The sequence below is a fragment of the Budorcas taxicolor genome, chromosome 1 (assembly GCF_023091745.1).
Source record: "Budorcas taxicolor isolate Tak-1 chromosome 1, Takin1.1, whole genome shotgun sequence".
Classification (NCBI taxonomy): domain Eukaryota; kingdom Metazoa; phylum Chordata; class Mammalia; order Artiodactyla; family Bovidae; genus Budorcas; species Budorcas taxicolor.
In genome coordinates, this window is record NC_068910.1 from 151,794,494 (window position 1) to 151,814,218 (window position 19,725).

The window sequence follows — 19,725 nt, forward strand, 5'->3', positions numbered from 1 at the left end:
AAAAAAGTGAGTACACTGTGAGCTTCCCAAGAGTCAGCAGATCTACTCTTGGAAACCACCTGTAAGTCAAAATTCTATACATTTCAAATGGACCTTTCCAGGAACTCTCTGTGATACAAAAAACCACTTCTGATTTATCAGTTTTTATATACCACTGATGTATCTTTGTGTTTTCTTAAACACATCTGGATATGCTCTTACAGTTCATTCCCCAGTCCACCAGCGGTTTAGGATGGACTTCTGTCTAGGATGCTAGCATTATGTGTTTCCAGCTATCAATTTCCTGACACTAAGTTACAAATCTCCTTTCTGAACAACAACAACAACAACAAATATATATATATATAGCTACCACTTATAAATTATAAACAGTGAGTTTAGAGAGGATCACAGAACTGAGTAGAATATGTTAGCCAGCATCCACCAAGGTAGTCAAGAGAAAGCAATTAGGCCTTATGCTAAAAAGGAACCAAACCACAGATCCCCACCCCATTTCTACTTTGTGTAATGAATAAGAATTTAAAAACTAGCCAAAAGCTGCAAAAGTTTAGAGAAAATGGAAATTGTTTCATCTTAAAATCATTTTCCAATTAACACAATAAAGTGACTACCCACCACCCCTGCAAAAAGAGAATAAAAAAGCCGCCCAAAGAGTGTTTGAACTTTACAAAAATGACCAGTTTACAGGAGATAAGCAATTAAGCAGATATTTCTCCTTTTTCTGCTTCTAAGATGTTAGTTCTAAGAAATATCATTCATCTATTTTGTCTGAAAAGAAGCAGATCAGACTTATTGAAGGAAATTTCCACTGAGCATCACCCCCTCCACCTGGGTATCTGCCTTCTTCCTGCTTCCAACGTCCAGAGACCTTTCTATGGGGAGCCTGACAAAGGGCCCGGCCATACTTTATCACCCACAACAGCCACCTTGCTCAGATGCCAAAGATGGATTCTTTTTAAGAGACCTCTGCCTGAATGGCTCACATCAAAAAATGTAGTTCTGACACTTCCCTCAGACTTTATAGCACAACTTGTAAGTGATAATGTTAAATTACAAATAATTTCCTCCAAATTAAACTGACTCTAAACCAACCTGTTGTTGAAACTTATAGGCACTGAAGTAGGTTTCCTCTATAACCGGCTCCATGAAAATCTCAGAGAAAGCCACATGGGGGCTGAGGAGTAGATGAGAAGAGACAGGCAGAGCAGACACCTTCCAGGTCTACTCCAGACACAGCTCTGCAGCAACTAAACCGCACTGTCTCTCACTCGAGGGTCTTCACGTGTGAAGAAGCGCTCTGCTCACTTCCCACTTTGGAACACTACCTTTGTTGGTTGCCGCCTCCATGGCCACAGGTAATTGCATCAGGTAGTCCACCCTCTCCGTGTAGCGGACTTTTCGGGTCTGACAGCACTGAATCCGCTCTTCCACCAAAAACCGAAAAACATCACTTGGGTTTTCCGAGCCAATGCGGTTCCTCTGAAAATGAGATTATACCAAGTCAGTAAATTTATATTACTTTCATGGGACACACATGCTATGTCATTTTAGTAATGTCCAGCTCTTTGTGACCCCATGGACTGTAGTCCGCCAGGCTCCTCTGTCCATGGGATTTCCCAGGCAAGAATAATGGAATGGGTTGCCATTCCCTTCTCCAGGGGATCTTCCTGACCCAGGGATCGAATCTGGATCTCCTGCATTGTAGGCAGATTTGTATAAAAATTAGCACAGAATCAAATATTAATCTGGTAAAAAGATCTGATGTTACTAAACATTCCCTCTGGGCATACCAGTTCAGAGTACTTTAAAGCAAAAGACTGGTAGTTACCTAAAGTCCAAAACTGGGAGACTGGTTAAATAAATTATAGTTCATCATGTAAATAAATAGTATGCAGCCATCAAAAGTCATGGCAGAGGGCGTGAGCTAGACAGAATTAGAAGAAAGGAGATATGAAAGGCCAAGTAAAGAGAAAGGAGGGGAAAAAAGTCAAGGGCTGCACCAGAAAAATTAAGCCAAGTATAGTTAGGTTGTTTGAGATGGACATGTACACATTGCTATACTTAAAATGGGTAATAACCAACAAGGACCTATTATAAAGCACATGGAACTCTTCTCAATGTTATGTAGTAGACAGGAGAGGAGAGGAGTTTGGGGAGAATGGATACATATATATGGATGGCTGAGTCCCTTTGTTGTTTACCTGAAACTATCACAACACTGTTAACTGGCTATACCTCAATATAAAATAAAAAGCTTAAAAATAATTAAAAAGTAAATTTTAAAAAATTTAAAGTTTTTTAATTTAAACAAATTTTTATTTTAAAAATATTTTTTTAAATTTGTTTAAATTAAAAAATTAAGCCATGTATGATACGATTCTATAAATGTACTCATGTAAAATATACACAAATAAAAAAGAAAGTAGGCTATATTTGAGTACATAATGGCATGGCAAAATGTTCACAACAGGTTAAGTTAACACCAGAATGTTAGCACTGCTTGTACCGGGGAGCAGGCAGTATGGGGGGTTTTGATTTTCTCTTCTGCGCCTCTATTTCCACAAAGAACACATTAGTCATCAGGGAAAAAGTAGCTATTTTTTTAAGAGGGGAGGAAAAAAGGCTTTAATCATAAATTCTCAGTGGCCTTTAAGAACCACAGCATTAAATGTGATTCAATCCTGCTGAGCCCAGAGTGAGCATCTCGGAGGACAGAGGACAGGAGGATACCAAATACCACACTGGCCTCTCAAGGAGCTTGTCACAGAGACAAAAAACAAAAACAGGGAAAGAAAAAATGGATAAGCACTCCTAGAACACATTCAAATTAGGAGAACAGGGAGACTCACGAAGGCCGAGAAAGCCAGGCTTGAGGAGCAATTACATCAAGTGGGCCAAACAGAGAAAGCCCCAAAGACGCCAACTCTAAAACGGGCCCAGACAGGGAGAGGTTGCGGGTGGCAGCATTCTGGCCACACCGGCGGGGCTGCACGCGAGGGCTGGACACGCTCCTAACAACCCTTTCCAGCAGTTCTAAAGGCTGACTTACCTCTACTAGATTCACGAGGTGCAGGAAAAACTCCTGGGCATCCTGCTGTCTGTTGGAGGAGAATTCCGGGTGGCTCTTGCTCACAAAGGCCTTAAACATGCGTGGGGAGATCCCATTCTGTTGAGGCTAAAATATAAAAATAAAACCAAAACTTACAAGTGGGAAGCAGAGCAGAGATTACCAGTAGCCAGGATTTCAGATAAGAATACTGAAGCCCACCTTAGCTAAACAGCAACAGCAGCCAGCACACACTGGACTTTGGTTGCGTACCAAGAACTGTGCTGTGAGACTGACGTGGGAATGGGATGGGGCTCTTCTGTTTACTCAGAACTAAAAGGCACGATAAACACCCCGATTTCTGTCCGCATAGGGCTTGCTCCACCACCAGGAGGGAATATGAGAGTAAGGAGAGGAAATGGCTCCCAGCCCCAGGCAAAGTACTGCTCAAGGGCCAGCACAGGGCTGTTTCTGGACCACAGGGCATTCCTGGGAGCCCGCCCCTCACCTGGAGAAGCCGAAGGAGGTTGCCTGCAGCTGCCAGGATGGGAAGAGCTGGGACAACTTTGGCTGTGAACTTTGGGGACTGCTCAGAAGGCAGCTGGGCTCCTCCAGAGAGGACGCTGCCTAAGACAATGGGAGGGCGGCCCACTGAGGAGCTGAGGCAGGGCTCACAGAGGTCACTGCGACAGGGCATCAGGCAAAAGATCCTTGTGGGGGTCTCTGAGAGAACAAGCATATCTCTAAAGAACCACTAATGTGCGCCCACAAAAGGCCAACCATGATCACAGACTCACTCAGCCAAGGAGCAAACACTCTCCGCCCAGGGAAAGGCTCTGCCTCAACTCCAATCTCCCCAACCCTTGACCCTGGAGCAGCCTGAGAAGGGAAAGAGGTGGAGCAAGAATGGAAAAACACTAGAGCAAGCTGACACTGACCTTTCTACACTGCTGGTTTCCAAGGCACCTGAGACTGGTAGTGGGAGAAGCCTTAAACTGGCTTTGATGGGAAATGGGCTTTTTAATGCCAGTAATTTGCTCTTAAACTGTGGTATTGGAGAAGACTCTTGAGAGCCTCTTGGACTGCAAGGAGATCAAACCAGTCAATTCTAAAGGAAATCAACCCTGGCTATTCACTGGAAGGAACAAAGACAGGAACAAAGACAGAGGACGAGATGGTTGGATAGCATCACCAACTCAATGGACAAGAGTTTGAGCAAACTCTGGGAGATGGTGAAGAACAGGGAAGCCTGGTGTGCTGCAGTCCATGGGGTGGCAAACAGTCAGACACAACTGAGTGAACAACGATCTGCTGGGAACCCAGGCACTCGGCCTGAGATACTCTAAAGAGGCAAACTGGAAGATCCACATCATCTTTAAGGATAAAGCTGTTTCCTGAGTCCTCTCCAAGTTCAGCCTCTAACAATGGTGCTGCACGTCCCCTTGTGTAAAACCCTTGTGCTACCATTATCCCCATTTTACAGCCAGGGAAACTGAGGCTGCAGAGAAGTGCCACCAAGTCTGTCAACTGAAATGGTCTTATGACCAGATGACCATGTAGCCAGCAAAGAGCCAGAACTGGGTTCTGATCCTAGTTCCACACTCCTGGTAGCAAAACTGGAGTCGTAGCTGCAGCACACATTAGGTCTCAGTGAGACAAACCTCACCTCGCCAATCAAAAAGTAATCCCTATGTAAGAATTAAAGATTTTAAAATTAAAAAAATAAAAAACTTAATACTAAAAAAAAAATAAATAAAAATAAAATAAAATTAAAAATTAAAAAAAAAGTAATCCCTGTGCTCCAGGCAAAGGTACACCCACGTCTCAAAACCTCTCCATGAGCAGCCTCCAGGCCACCATCCCCTCCTCAGAAATGCAGAGAACTTGCTGTCTGGGCCATCCCTGGGCACTGAACACAAGAGCATGGCTTTTGCTTTAACATTCAGCCCACTCTAGCCTGTCTCCTCAGCCTGACTGCGGCACTTGGCAGGCGAAGGCCTTGTCTCCCACCTCTGTGAGATCTCCTGGACACCAGGGTCCAGGCCTAGGGTCCACAGGCCACAGCAGGGGTGCACAACCACACAGCCAGATGCAAAAAGTGATGGGAAAACTCCAAGAGCTATCTCTCCCGGCAGCCACGAGGCATCTCTACATATGAAGTCTCTTCAAGGCATACATGTTCTAAGCGATGTTTCTAATAAAACTCAGGAGAATTCTGTCTTGCTCAAAATATATCTGATATGGGCATCTAGTATTTACTGGCCACCTACTCCATGTAGAACATGTTGGGGATTCCTCACCAAGAGCTGACAGAGAATAGGTGGGGGTGGGGGTGAGATTCAACACATATCTATAACAAATATTAGGGAACACTGCAGACAACCTATTGGAGAAGGAAATGGCAACCCACTCCAGTATTCTTGCCTAGAGAATCCCAGGGATGGAGGAGCCTGGTGGGCTGCCGTCTATGGGGTCGCACAGAGTCAGACACGACTGAAGCAACTTAGCAGCAGCAGCAGCAGACAACCTAAAACAGTGTTGGCAGCTCTGAGAGAAGAATTCCCCAAAGAGGCAGCATTTGAGCATCTGAGGACTCGGAACCTGTGTATAACTGATCAGCCTACATACACACACAAGGCTGCAGATGTGCCTTCAGCATCGGCGAAGACCAATTTATACCTGATGATCCATTTACACCTCCTGAAAGGCATGTAAAAATTGTAACTTTCTTCACTCATAATGCTGACTGACATATATCTATATAGTATCAGCCAACACATGCATGCAAATAATGCCTTACATCTGCATACTAACATTTAGTCATTCATTCAACAGGAATTTACCAAGTGTTACAAAATGTCAGACACTATTCTAGGTACGAGGATGAACATTTACTAGGTGGCAGGCACAGTTCTGAGCACCTTATTCGTGCATCTTTATTTAAATTACTCAACCTCATGAAGTGACTATTATTATTACTTCCTACATTTGACAGATGAGGAAACTGAGTTCTAGAGGAATTAAGTAACTGACCCAGGATCACATAACTAGGAAAGTCAATCTGTCTCGCTCGCTCTCTTTAACCGTCTTTCTCTCTCATGTCCTAACACTGTTTCTTGCAAGAACTACACACACCTAGTTCTCACCTCTGACGTCTGATGTCTCTCTTACCCGCTGCTGAGAAAACAGTGTGTCTGGATTCTGGGTAAGCCCTCTTCAAATCGACCTCTGAAGTCAACCTCCCAGGCCAGGCCAGCAATGATGTCTCCATCTGGGCGGTGCAGAGGCACCACCTGGAATACGCCTGTTCACATTGTGAATCTGGGTTTAGGCATTCACGTACACACACACTCACTGCCTGCTGCTGTTACCTCTTACAAGCTGTGCTTGGCTGCCAGTCCCCATCAAAGCAGCTGCTTGGGAAAGTTTACCAACTTGCTGAAAGTAAACTGAAGAGTTGGCTGCTGCTCTATGCCACCATATGGTCGTACAGCTGGGAGAAGTTCCAACAGAGACCATGGTGAAAACTCCAGAGGCTCAGCCCCACACTGGGGCTTTGGCCCAGCCTCATTCACTCCCCTCCATGCCTCTTCCCTCTCGGTGCCCATTTCAGTTCTTTGTTTGCCCTCGACTGACCTAGCCTAATCCCTGGTGCAGCAGACAAGTTCTAGCTTGAGAAGTGATGATCATTGAGAAGTCATTAAAAAGGTTCCTAACTGGAGACACGATGTCTCTGCCCCACTGCAGACCAGCTCCCAGCTTTCACAGCTGGTCTGATTTATCTCACACTCAGCCACTCTACACTTAATGCCTAACCACAGCTAGCCCCTCTGTCCTCACCCATGGTCCTCACCTGTTCTACCTCTGATTTCTGAGGGGAGGTCTCACTAATTCCCATGATCAACTATTACTATGTTCACATTATGTCCATATAATAGAAAGTCAGGCTATAAGAATGTTGAGCCTGAATCTAATTAAGCTTCCACATCTAACTTCCAGCTTATAAGAAACACAAACTGAACAACACCTTAAGGAAGCAATCCTTAGAGCAATCCTGGGGAAAATGATTCGGCTCCTTCAACAGGTCAGTCAGTCTTGCAAAAAGAGGAGGACTCTAAGAAGCTGTCTTTGATGTTGTTCAGTCACTCAGGCGTGTCCAACTCTGTGACCCCATGGACTACATACAGCACACCAGGCTTCCCTGTCCTTCACCACCTTCTGGAGCTTGCTCAAACTCATGCCATCCAACCATCTTGTCCTCTGCTATCCCTTTCTCCTCCTGCCTTCAATCTTTCCTAGCATCAGAGTCTTTACCAATGAGTTGGCCCATCACATCAAGTACTGGAGCTTCAGCTTCAGCACCAGTCCTTCTAATGAATATTCAGGGTTGATAGTGCTTTGACAGTGCAGGGGAAAATATGGATATTGGCTGGGTACTAGACAATACATTTTGCTAGTGTGTTTCTAACACCTCAGTTGACTTTCATCATATTGCTTTTTTAAAAGAAAAGTATTATAGTTACAGGTGCATATTGAATATTTACAGGTGAAAAGGATGGTGTTTAGGTTTTGTGTTCAATTTCTGCAGGGAAAGGAGAGGAAGGGAATGAGGGGGAAAATTGAGTTCAGGGGAGATTGATGAAACCAGATTGGAAATGGTAAATGGAAATTCATTATACTATGCTCTCTATGTCTGTGTATTATTTGCAAATTTAAATAATTTTTTTTTTAAAGATCAGGTTCCAGAATAAAGCAGTCACTTAAACCAAAAAGCCTAAATAAGAACCCCAGGTGTTGACATTTGGCAGAAATCAACACGACACTGTAAAGCAGTTATCCTTCAATTAAAAATAAATGTTGGTTTTTATTTTTTTAATTTAAAAAAAAGAACCAGAGGGAATCCCCTGGTGGTCCAGTGGTGAAAACTCAGTGCTTTCACTGCTTTGGCCTGGGTTCAATCCCTGGTCAGGAAACTAAGATTCTATAAGCTGTCTGGTACAGCCAAAACAAATAAAAGGAATCAAAGAAATATGTGTCCTAGTGGGCAGTGAGCCAGTGCCATCACCTGAGTGTCCCGTATGGGCCCATCACCAAACAAGATGAGAAAGACCAACACTGACCAAGAATGAGACTTTTAGGAAGCTCACGCTCTTTCTATAAGCTGACCCTTGGACACCAGAAGCAATGGCTTGTCCTGACGACTAACTTTACAAGAGTGAGCCCCAGACCATCTCCAAAATAGCAACCACCTAAGCAACCTGTCATATTTATAGGATACTGTACTTACTTTCTCCATCAGCAACTTGAAAACAGATTAGCTAAAATTAGAGAGAGGACTACAGTGTTCAGAATCTTTCCCAAATGCTTACACAGAGCTTTCTGTTTAACACTGCACCAAGAAGGCAGTCACTGTCCACTCATATTTGTCTGGGCTTAGTGCTTTAATTAACAAACAAGGAGAAAGACTAAGGCTTTGTATCAACTTATTAGAGCAACGCTTGTAGAGAAACTTACAATGTAAGATCACCAGGATGAAAAAAAAAAATGCATCTCAGCCTGTCCCTAATACATAGGAGTATATCATCTTTTGATTTAAATTTTTAACTTTAAGTCATAAACCTTGGACCAGTAATTCCTAACTCATGTCCAAACCCAAATCTCCTAAGCTAAAGGAACAGAGGTTATTCACCCAAGCTATTTTTCATAATTTAAAAGGTGAGTTAGAAATGTTACATTTGCCCAAAGTAGGAAAATGGAGGTTAGTGAAAATAAAGTTTTTATGTTTGCAGCTATAAATATATCACCTGGAAGCAGAACCTTGGTTATCTCATGTTGATCAAAAACTGAGGCCAGCAATTTTGTGTCGAGGGTTAATTAGAATGGGAAATCAAAATAACTGTCGCTTAGGAAACTGTTTGGAATACAGAATTGTTAATAATGTGCTATCTTCAGAAGGAAAAATAAATTATAGAGTAATCTGTATTAAAATGTGTGAAAGCACTGTCTTAGAATGCATAAAGATCTGGAATACTTTTTTTGGAGAAGAAAAACTGTACTCTCACAGTGAGCAGGTTTTATCTACTATAGACGCAATTTAATTTTAAAAGTCAACAAATTTATATAGAAATGGCAGTGCCCCCCAAAAAAACACTGAAAATCTTTTTGTAGATGAAATGCATATTAAGCATGCATCTATAAAAACTCAATTTCACCTTGGTCTGTAGCAGAGCAATGAAGTAAGTGTTTTAGAAATGACCCAAGGTGTGAATAGCCCAAGTTACTGGGCTACCTGGTAACTCTGCAAAATCTACCCAGCCCCTTTATCACCCATCTGCAGCACCCACACACAGAGGCCCTGGGAGCCTGAAATGAGAACTGGAACAACTATCAGGGAAGCAGGACAGCGTAGAGACTCCGTCAATACTGCACAGACTCAGGGCCGGATTCTCTGGTGTAAACCCCAGCTCTCCACTCCCTGACTTTGTAACTGTAGGCAAGGATTCTGTGCATCCATTTCTGCATCAGGGAACACACAGGAAGGGCCTGTGCTAGTCATTGGTATCATTGGTAGTGGAGGCCCTGAAAAAGGCATTCCTGCCACATGGCTCCTGTGTGGCACACACTCCTCTCGTAACCCATCCTCTGTTTCAGCACACCTTCCTTCCTCTCTTGGAGCATTTCAGGCTCCTCTACAAGACAAGAGACAAACAACAGAGACCAGGGACAAGACCACCTGACCACAGGGGTCCTGAAACCTGAAATAAGCAAGGTTCTCCCAAATTGGTTGCTCTGAAACCAATTGCCAGTGAAAATCTTGATGCCTCAGAAAGTAATTCCCTCCACTGTCAAAAGCAGTGGAGCTCTTACAATGAATTACTTGTCTGTTCAAGTAATAGCTTGAAATTGACACCTCTGGGGCTACAAAGAAAATCATGAGGTCAATTCAAGCTTATTCTGAATGTCAAAGGGACCCTATTGATCCTGGCACCTCAGGGGTTCGGGTGGTGGTGAGGGGAAGAACTTTATAAATCATCTGACCAAGGGTCACACCCAAATACCCAGCATACCAATCAGGTCACGAACCACAAAGGGACTGGAGCCCGCTGGGGACTGCATGTCCTGTGTGATGGGAGGGCTGCTACTCAGCTCCAGCCAACTGCTGTCAGGGGCCTGGGACCGCCAGAGGTTCTGAATGTTTAAGAGAAACTGGAAATTCAGATTCTGTGGGAGGGCCCAGCAAAACACACCTGCAGGACAGATGTGGCCCAAGGGCTGCCAGGTGGCACACCCTGAGCCAGACAGGGCAGGGGTTCCTGCCTGCAAGCCTCAGACCCCTGGAGATCACATAACTCCCACACTAATCCAAGGTGAGGAGGAGATGAGGGTCCCCAGCTGTTCACAGACTAAATAAAGATTATGCCTCATATAAGAACTATTTACTTTTTTCTAGTATCACAAAGGAAATGGCAACCCATTCCAGTGTTCTTGCCTGGAGAATCCCAGGGATGGCATAGCCTAGTGGGCTGACGTCTGTGGGGCTGCACAGAGTCGGACATGACTGAAGTGACTTCGCAGCAGCAGTATCACAAAAGAATATTGTGATATTAACAAAAGTAAATTTTCCTTCCAAACATTGCTAAACTGGTCAGTTTTCATTTTACATTTTCTCAAATTAGGAGATTCCAAAAACACAACAATCCTGTAACGTACACAGATTTTATTTACATTAGAGAGGGGCCCTTTCACACTTGAAATATTCACAACTACCAGCAAGACCAATCTGCCATTTGACAGCTGAGATTGAAAGGTTACAGGATTTTCCCCCCAACCCTGCCCTGTCTCCAGATCTTTGCAGAGTCAGGAAAGGAAGCCAGGCCCCCGAGGCCCAACCAAGTCTCCATCTCCCCCACCATGAAAGATGGACTCTGCCCCCAGAAGTGACAGCCTGGATGAAAACCCAGGATAAATGTGATCAAAACATTTTGGGGACTTTCCTGATGACTCAATAGTTAAGAATTCGCCTGCCAATGCAGGGGACATGGGTTTGATCCCTGGTCAGGGAAGATCCCACATGTTTCAGGGCAACTGAACCCATGTGCCACTACTACCGAACCCATGCTCTAGAGCCCAGAAGGCACAACTGCTCAAGCCCGCATACCTGGAGCCCATGCTCCGCAACAAGAGAAGCCACCGCAAGGAGAAGCCCATGACTGAAGAGCAGCTCCCGCTCGACATAACTAGAGAAAGCCCTCAAACAGCAGCGAAGACCCAGCATCACACATATAAATAAATAACACACCACTTTGGACCAAGTGTTTTCACCATCACCTCTTCAAAGTTATACAGGAGCTCAGAGGTAGAAGAAGCCCGGATAACCTGACACCCCAGCCCTGCACCCAGACCACTCCAACTCCATTCCAATCAAAGAAGGCTCTTCCAGTCCCTGGTGGATAAGAGACTCCTTGCTACAAGGCTGGGTAACAGTGCAACAGAAGACTTCCTGCCCCACAATACTCTGATCTCTTGGCCTGAGCCCCAGAATGCGTAATCCCTCTCCACCCTCCTCACAACCTAATTCCCTCTCCCCACCCCCAAACACTGCCTCTATATTTTCCCTTCCTAATCTCTCTTCTCCTGTTTGCTCTAGTTCCCCAACTAATTAGCTTCATTCTGAAAAAGAACTATTCACTTTCACTTCTTGCTCTCAGTCTGCAGGCATTAGTCAAGGATGATTGATGTTAAGATGGGAGCACAGAGGTCACACTCATGAGAAACAGAACTGAAAGAACTTGCCCACTAAGTCAAGACAAGGTAGCCTGGAGGCAGAGCAAGGCGGGTGGGGAAGCGGGGCCTGCATTCCACTCAGGACGTCTGCAGCTGTGGGAACCTAGACCCCCAAATACAGCTGTGTAAGCTGTGCTCTGCACAATTCCAAAGCCACTGCACCACTCCAAAAGGCCAGGCTGCAAGTGACGCCCTCTGGAGTTGCGTTAACAGAGCAGCCCAGGGAGGGGTCAGTAGCCCAACCCGCAGACATAGGGAAATGTGAGTCTGATAATTAGGAGATGAAGCACATCTTTCAGTCAGTCAATTAATCGTGACTGAATGGCCAACTGAGTTTCTTTTTTACCAAAGTATGCTTTCAAACCCCCAGCAGCCTACCAAAAAAGAGAACTGCCCATCCCTCCCCAGAAATTCAGAATCCTCTGCTAGGAGGTGGGGGTGGGGGAATAGGAATATGTGTGTTGTGTTTTAACAGCCTTTTGAGAAACCCCAGGAAACAAAGCTGCAGCTTAGGAGAAGACAAATACTAGAAGTGCCAAGACAAGGATAACGAGGGGGAAAATGTTTATATTTTTATACGTTTATTCCTTCCATTCCAGCTCTATGTTACGAAGAATATTATTTCTAAAGACCAGTAATGATGGCAATCACATATAACCCACGAAGCAAATGTTACTAGAAACCACAACCTTGTGGCCATTCCTTGTCACAACTTTTAAGAGCAGACAGACACCCGAGACCCTAAAATGAAAAAGCTATGTTGACAGCTCAAGAAGTCTGCAGCCACCATTCACCAAATCATAGATAATCCACGTTCTCACTAGGGAGGTCCCTCTTTCCTCTGAGTCAACGTGGCAGACACCCAGACACATACCTTGTTCTCCTCCTTCATCACCTGTTCAATGAGCTCAGACTTCACGGGAGGTTTTGAATACTGGCCTGAGAGAAGGCCATGTCCTAACTTAGTCCTAGACAGGAGGGAGAAACAGACAAAAAGGTCATTGTTGCTTCCCCTCAGGGGCGCCAAAATTATCAAATTTCAGTAACTACAGCTGCTTTTAGTGAAACACTATATCTCAATTCCTCACAAATAACCCAGTCCATTCTGAAGGAGATCAGCCCTGGGATTTCTTTGGAGGAATGATGCTGAAGCTGAAACTCCAGTACTTTGGCCACCAAAGTACTTATGCGAAGAGTTGACTCATTGGAAAAGACTCTGATGCTGGGGGGGGTTGAGGGCAGGAGGAGAAGGGGACGACCGAGGATGAGATGGCTGGATGGCATCACTGACTCGATGGACGTGGGTCTGAGTGAACTCCGGGTGTTGGTGATGGACAGGGAGGCCTGGCGTGCTGCGATTCATGGGGTTGCAAAGAGTCAGACATGACTGAGTGACTGAACTGAACTGAACTTACTTGATTCTGCTTGATACTGATTCCATTTTCAAATTCTCAGTACTTTATAATTTTACTAATTTCTTCCTTTTTACAAAAGCAACACATGCCTATTTTGGAATACTTTTAAACAATACAGATCGTAAAGAAAAGAATCATCTTTAATTCTGCAACCCAGAGATAACCACTATGAACACTATTTCAGATAAACTTTTCTTAAAAACTACAGCAGGTCACTTACATCTGTGTGTTGAAATCTTGCGTTGGATCTAAAGGAGAGTAGTCAAATATTCTTGGAAGATTTCCTACATACCTAGAAAATGAGAAGCAACAGTCAAAACATAGGAACTGAGAGATGAACAGAACCAAAATAAGCCATCATCCTAGCTAAGACCTTCTTGCCTTTCTGCTAAAACTAAATCAGAATTTTTCCCTGAGCTCCTACCTCTGCAGACACATTCATGGGCCTCCCTATGCGGCTTTCCCAGGTGACTCGGTGGTAAAAGAATCCAGGTTCAAGCCCTGGGTTGGGAAGATCCCCTGGAGAAGGAAAATGGCAACCCAGGCCAGTATTCTTGCTTGGGAAATCCCATGGACAGAGGAGCTTGGTGAGCTACAGTCCGTGGGGTCACAAGAGCCAGACACAACTGAGCACACACACACACACACACACACACACACACACAAACACACACACACACACAGAAGTTGAAAATGCTTATGCTTCTCTCAATAGGCCTTCACCCCAGATATGAGTTAAAATCCTCTCAGGTTTGAATCTTTTACAAGTTTCCCAGTGATTCTAACATGGAGCCAGAGTCAAGCACCACTGGGTTAGGCCATCGCAACCACCTTCTCAAAACGGAAAGGCAAGGTAAGGAATTGTTCCGGTCATGTCGAAATGAATAATGACAGCAGTAACAACTGCCACTTCTGGAGAGTTTCCTATACTGCCTGCCTAAGTCTTCACTTACAACCATATAAGGAAGGGATTATTGTCATCACCCCCTTTGAGAGATGAGAAATCAAGGTGCAAATTCATTAGGTAGCTTCCAAAACCACCCAGGAGGGAGTGATGGAGCCCAAAGTGGACCCAGGCAGCCTGGCCCCCAAGCCATGCCCAGAACCATGCTGCTGGCTGTACCTGCCCCATCCACAAGCCCTCTTTCTGACCAGTTTACCTGACATAGCAATCTAACTCTAACCATCCATCTCTCATCTCAACCCACAATCATTCCTTTCACTTCTTAAATTCACTTCCTATCTCACACTCTCTGCTTTGCGCTCTTTACCTTCCCCTCTTGAAACTTAGATTCTCTGAGTCTAGAAGTTTTAGAAAGAAGAATCCAGAAACAGATCTCTTTTCCTGCCCCTTCCTGCACCTGCCCTGCCTGCTTCTCTGACCTCATTCCCACCCCTTTCTCCCACCCCACAACACCCCAGCCACTTCCCCTTTTTGCTGCCCAGGGCATACCAAGCTCGCTCTTGCTTCAGAGTCATGCCATCCTGCTGTCTCTTTCCTGGAACACTCTCTCTAAAGATCATCGTTCTTTTGCAGGTCTGATTTAAAGCCACCTCCCCATCTCCCTACCCTTTCGAGTTCCTGACCCTGGCTAACTTTCTTCCTGGCTTGTATCACTATTTGCAAGTATACAATATATGTTCTTGTTTATTATCTTTCTACAGATTACAAACTAGAATATAATCTCCATGAAGGCATAGACTTTATTTAAATTACTACATCTCTACCACGAGAACCATATCTAACATGTAAAAGGCACTCAATAAATATTTGTTGACTGAATATATTCATATCATAATCACATAACCAATTTCCATAACTGACTACTAAATAACCCAAGAGAATAGGCATTATTTCAGTAAAGCCTTGGCAGAAAACCATAATACACTGTAGTTGGTAATAACCTCTAATTAGATCCTTCAGCTACTAGAAACTTCCAGGCAACTGCTGACAACAAACTCAGAATTTGTATCCCAGGTTATATATCAACATCAAAATTAACAGAGCACCACATCTCTGGAAAAGTCCCATTCAAATGGCTTCTGGTTACATCATTAGGACAATAATTCCATCTAGAAATTTTTTAAGGACCAAAATCCAATAATACATAAACCAAACTTTGGAACCAAACTATATTCATTATAAGAGAGAATTCTTAATATACAACTTGATATACATTATCAGTATTAGCTATCTTAAAATCTGGTCTTTATCACACCTCAAAACCTAACAAGACCAAAAAAAAAAAAAAAAAAACTGGTAAGGTAAACAATAGTGAAAAGCTTAGGCTTTCTGTCAAGGCTGATGGAGAAGAATAAAGTTTAAAGGGATAAATCATTGATTTCAGAAAAGTCCATTTTGCTACAAATTTATATTCTTTTTCTCATCAACTAGGAATATCTTCTATTACAACAAAATTAAAAGACAGCAGTAACGTTGGATAATTTTTAAAGTACTTATATCTTCAATTTGTAATCAAGTGGTTTTCAAAACAAAAAACATGTTTGCTCTCTAAAAATCCACCCTTGTTGTCATTCAATTTGTACACCAATTTATTTAGATTTGTCCATCAAAATTATCTTGAAATGTAAACTAGGTTCAAGTGGCACACAGGGTATCAAGGAGTCCAGCTGATGTTCCCGAATTATACTGTGGTTGTGTGTAAGTCATTTAATCTCTCTGTGAGTCACTCTTTCTACTTACAAAATGGAGAGACCGCTTCACTAAGTTAGTCCTGCTGGGAAAAAGGAGTTTGACGAGCAAGCATTTCAACCCAGTGATATTTGTTAAAGAACCAAAAACAAGTAAGAATAGTAAATTGTTCATGTTCTAATATATACAACAAATGTTTAGGAAATAAAATATAAGATATTAGATACTACAAAATTCTAAAACACTTGAAACAAGACTAGGTAAGAGATTCAACTCTTAAATCCAAAATACAGACTTGAGGTATGTTTTTTTCATTGAAGAAAAATTCAGAAGATTATTTATCAAACTTTGATGTGCAGAAAATATCTTCAAAAACTGTAGACAGTAAAGCACTAAAAAATGTTGTTGGGCTTTGTGACAAAAGAATACAAGTTTCTTTCATTCGAGTTTAAAAGAAATAATAATTACACAACACCTACCATAAGAACTTTTCTTCAATAGTTTAAAAAAAAATCTTGGAGCATAAGACAGATAAGATGAAGCTACATTATTCCCAAATCAAATGATAATACAAGTATGAGACATGGGTAAGAATTTATAAAAATCATATGATGCACGATGCATACGTTTGAAAAGGCTTTCCCATCTCAGAGATTCAAACTTGCTCCTCCTTTTCTCCAAAACCCTGTCTCCACTCCTCCTGCACAGCAGTCAAAGTGAGTATCCCTTTTTGTGTTCTTTCTTCAAAGAAATCCTCCCTTACCACCTCCTTTCCTTTTTCTTCATGGAGTGCACCGTATTTAAAATCATGCAGTTGTTCTTACAATTAGAGATACTCCTCAACAAAGGACGGGGTTACATTCCAATAAACCCATCATAAATTGATGATATAAACTGAAAATGCACTTACAGGGAACTCTACTCAATACTCTGTAATGGCCTATATGGGATAAGAATCTTAAAAAAAAAAGTGGATATATGTATATGTATAACTGATTCACTTTGCTATACACATGAAACTAATACAACATTGTAAATCAACTGTACTCCAATAAAACTTTTTCAATAATTTTCAAATCTTAGGGTATTATGGACATTCATTCATATTTTAAAAAATAAAATAAAATTTTTATTTTAAAATATAAAAAAGTGTATTCATAATACCTAACCTACCAAACACTGAAGCTTAACCTAGCCTACCTTAAATGTGCTCAGCACACTTACATTAGCCCACTGTTGGCGAAATCATCTAATTACTTAAAGCCTACTTGATAATAAAGTGTTGATTATCTGCTGTAGCTTACTGAATACTGTACTGAAAGTGCAGAACAGAAAGGCTATCTGGGTACAAAACAGTTGTGATGGTTGTTTACCCTCAGGGTCTTCTACCTGACCAGGAGCTGTGGCTGCTGCCTGCCCAACATCATACGAGAGTATGTACCACCTGTCACTAGCCCAGGAAAACTAGCCAAAAGCAAAATGCAAAATTCAGAATACAATTTCTACTGAATACACAGCACTTTTGCACCATCGTCAAGTTTAAGTTGAATCATCTGAAATCAGGGATGGTCTACATTTATTTAAGGTCTATTTCCCCAAGTGGGGCTGGGCACCAGGTCTTATTTACCACTGAACCCCCCCACACCTAGCGCCCTGCTGAGCAGAGCAGAACCCACTCTTTATTCGCTGGATGAAAAGATGAAAACCTGACCTGGACAACTGACCATAAATTTCTAAATCCAGAAACAGTAAGAAGAGGTAAGATTTTAGGTATCAAAAGAAGGGAAGGAAAAGAATATTTGATATACTTTTAATAACCACCATTAAGGGCTTCTTCCCTGATGGCTCAATGGTAAAGAATCCACCTGCAATGCCAGAGACACAGAAGATACGGGTTCACTCCCTGGGTCAGGAAGATCCCCTGGGTGAGGAAAGGGCAACCCATTGCAGTATGCTTGCCTGGAGAACTCCATGGATAGAGGAACCTGGTGGGCTACAGTCCATGGGGTCACAGAGTTGAACTCAACTGAACACACAACCACCATTAAAATCATTAGCATTCAACTCTATGTGGGTAAAAAAATCGCCCTGGGCTATTCCTAGTGTGCTATCTGTCCATCAGTTTGTCTCAGCACACGTGTGTCCTCTTCCATACTTGAACCAAGGTCAAAACCGACCTGCTCTGGGAAACACCACATATTATTTCCTAAACTTAAACAGCAGCTGCCCATGACCTACAGCTGCTGGTCTCTGTGGCTCCCTGTGCTAAGCACAGTTTAAGGAAGAAAACGCCCAGAGACGCAGCCCTTCTCCCTCCCTGGCTGAGGGAGAAAGCAGGCAGCCTGTACAGGCATAGTTAGGAGTTGCCCTCAATCAGTGCCTCCCAGTTACCTATGGTGAAGGACCAGCTTGTTTGTTGGTTTCAAATCATATAGATGAGGTCCTTAAAAATACAATAAAAATAAATTAGAGTTCACCCCCGAACAACATGAGAGTTAGAGGCAACAACCTTCCGCACAATTGGAATTCCATGCATAACTTTACAGTCAATCCTTTGAATTCACAGTTCCTTCACAACCATGGTTTCAACCAACAGCCAATCATGTATTGGGTTGGCGAAAAGTTCATTAGGATTTTTCTATAAGATGGTTTAGAAAAACCCGAATGAACATTTTGGTCAACCCAACAGTACTGTAATATGTATTTACTGAAAAAAATCCACATATAAGTGGACCTGTGCAGTTCATGCTCAAGTTGTTCAAGGGTCAGCTGTATTTGAAAAACGAAATGCCACTTATTAAAAAATGGCAAAGTCAAATTACTACAATTTCTCAATGCCCACTCTCAGTTGCCATACCTATCCCATTACAGGTCCATTTTCAGCAGTCCAAGGACCAGCACCATCTACAAACCACAGTTTGAGCAGCAAAAAACCTAAATTCTCTAAGAAACTCCACTCACTCACCATTGCCCAAAGAGATCAGCGAACCTCTCCAATCGCATGTAGAGGGAGAGATGAGGCAGGTTTGCTGTGAAGATTAATGACTATAGTATTTTCGGCATAGAGGTTGCAGGTTTAAAAACAGAAAGTGAAGTGAAAGTGAAGTCACTCAGTCGTGCCCAACTCTTTGCAACCCCATGGACTGTAGCCTACCAGGATCCTCCGTCCATGGGATTTTCCAGGCAAGAGGACTGGAGTGGGTGCCATTTCCTTCTCCAGGTTAAAAACAGAAGCCATTATTAATGTGACAAATCCCTGTAGGAGGTTTTTCAATTTACAAACCTCTCCTTATCTCATGCAATCCCTATAACACTTCAAGCATTCTCACCTGCCTTCATGCGGGAAGTCACAGCACAAACGTGGTGAAATGTCCCACAGTCAGTGAGGAAGGGCTTCCCTGGTACACACTGCCTGAGCAGGCACCGAGGAGACGTGGGGCAGTCTGCATGCCCAGGTCTGCACAGGACACTTACGCTCTCTGGAATTCTGGGATGCTGAAGATGGCCTGCATCACAGAGCTGAGATAGCAGCTATTGCCCAGGTTCTTGAGCCCTGTGTACCCTGGGCCGTACATGGGCTTCAGCTTTGTCCCCGTCTCCTGGATCACCTCCCACTCGCTGACCCGTGGCTTGATGTCGTTGTCCTGGAGCCCATTCTCTGTCTGGGGCAAGATCAGTGAAGAAATACAACTTTGATGATGACTGTCATTCCAAGATCACATCCCACAAATTATTTCTAACAGCAATAGAGGTTTCTGCCTTTCCCCTCAGTTAAACAGAGAAATAAACAACCTCATTAAAAGCGACTGAGACAGTGATGGTTGCAC

General features: G+C 43.2%; 1 protein-coding gene across 4 annotated transcripts in view; it reads right to left on the bottom strand.

Moving 5' to 3' along the window:
* Window positions 1-19,725, bottom strand: part of USP13 (ubiquitin specific peptidase 13) — a 134,125-nt gene that overhangs the window by 46,792 nt on the left and 67,608 nt on the right. For all 4 annotated transcript variants that reach the window (XM_052642414.1, XM_052642413.1, XM_052642416.1 and 1 more), the window contains exons 8-12: window positions 19,373-19,560; window positions 13,466-13,537; window positions 12,705-12,798; window positions 3,050-3,175; window positions 1,326-1,479 (exon numbers count right to left, since the gene is read on the bottom strand). In XM_052642414.1, the coding sequence (XP_052498374.1) occupies window positions 1,326-1,479; window positions 3,050-3,175; window positions 12,705-12,798; window positions 13,466-13,537; window positions 19,373-19,560 (634 nt within the window). The remainder of the gene's footprint in view (window positions 1-1,325; window positions 1,480-3,049; window positions 3,176-12,704; window positions 12,799-13,465; window positions 13,538-19,372; window positions 19,561-19,725) is intronic.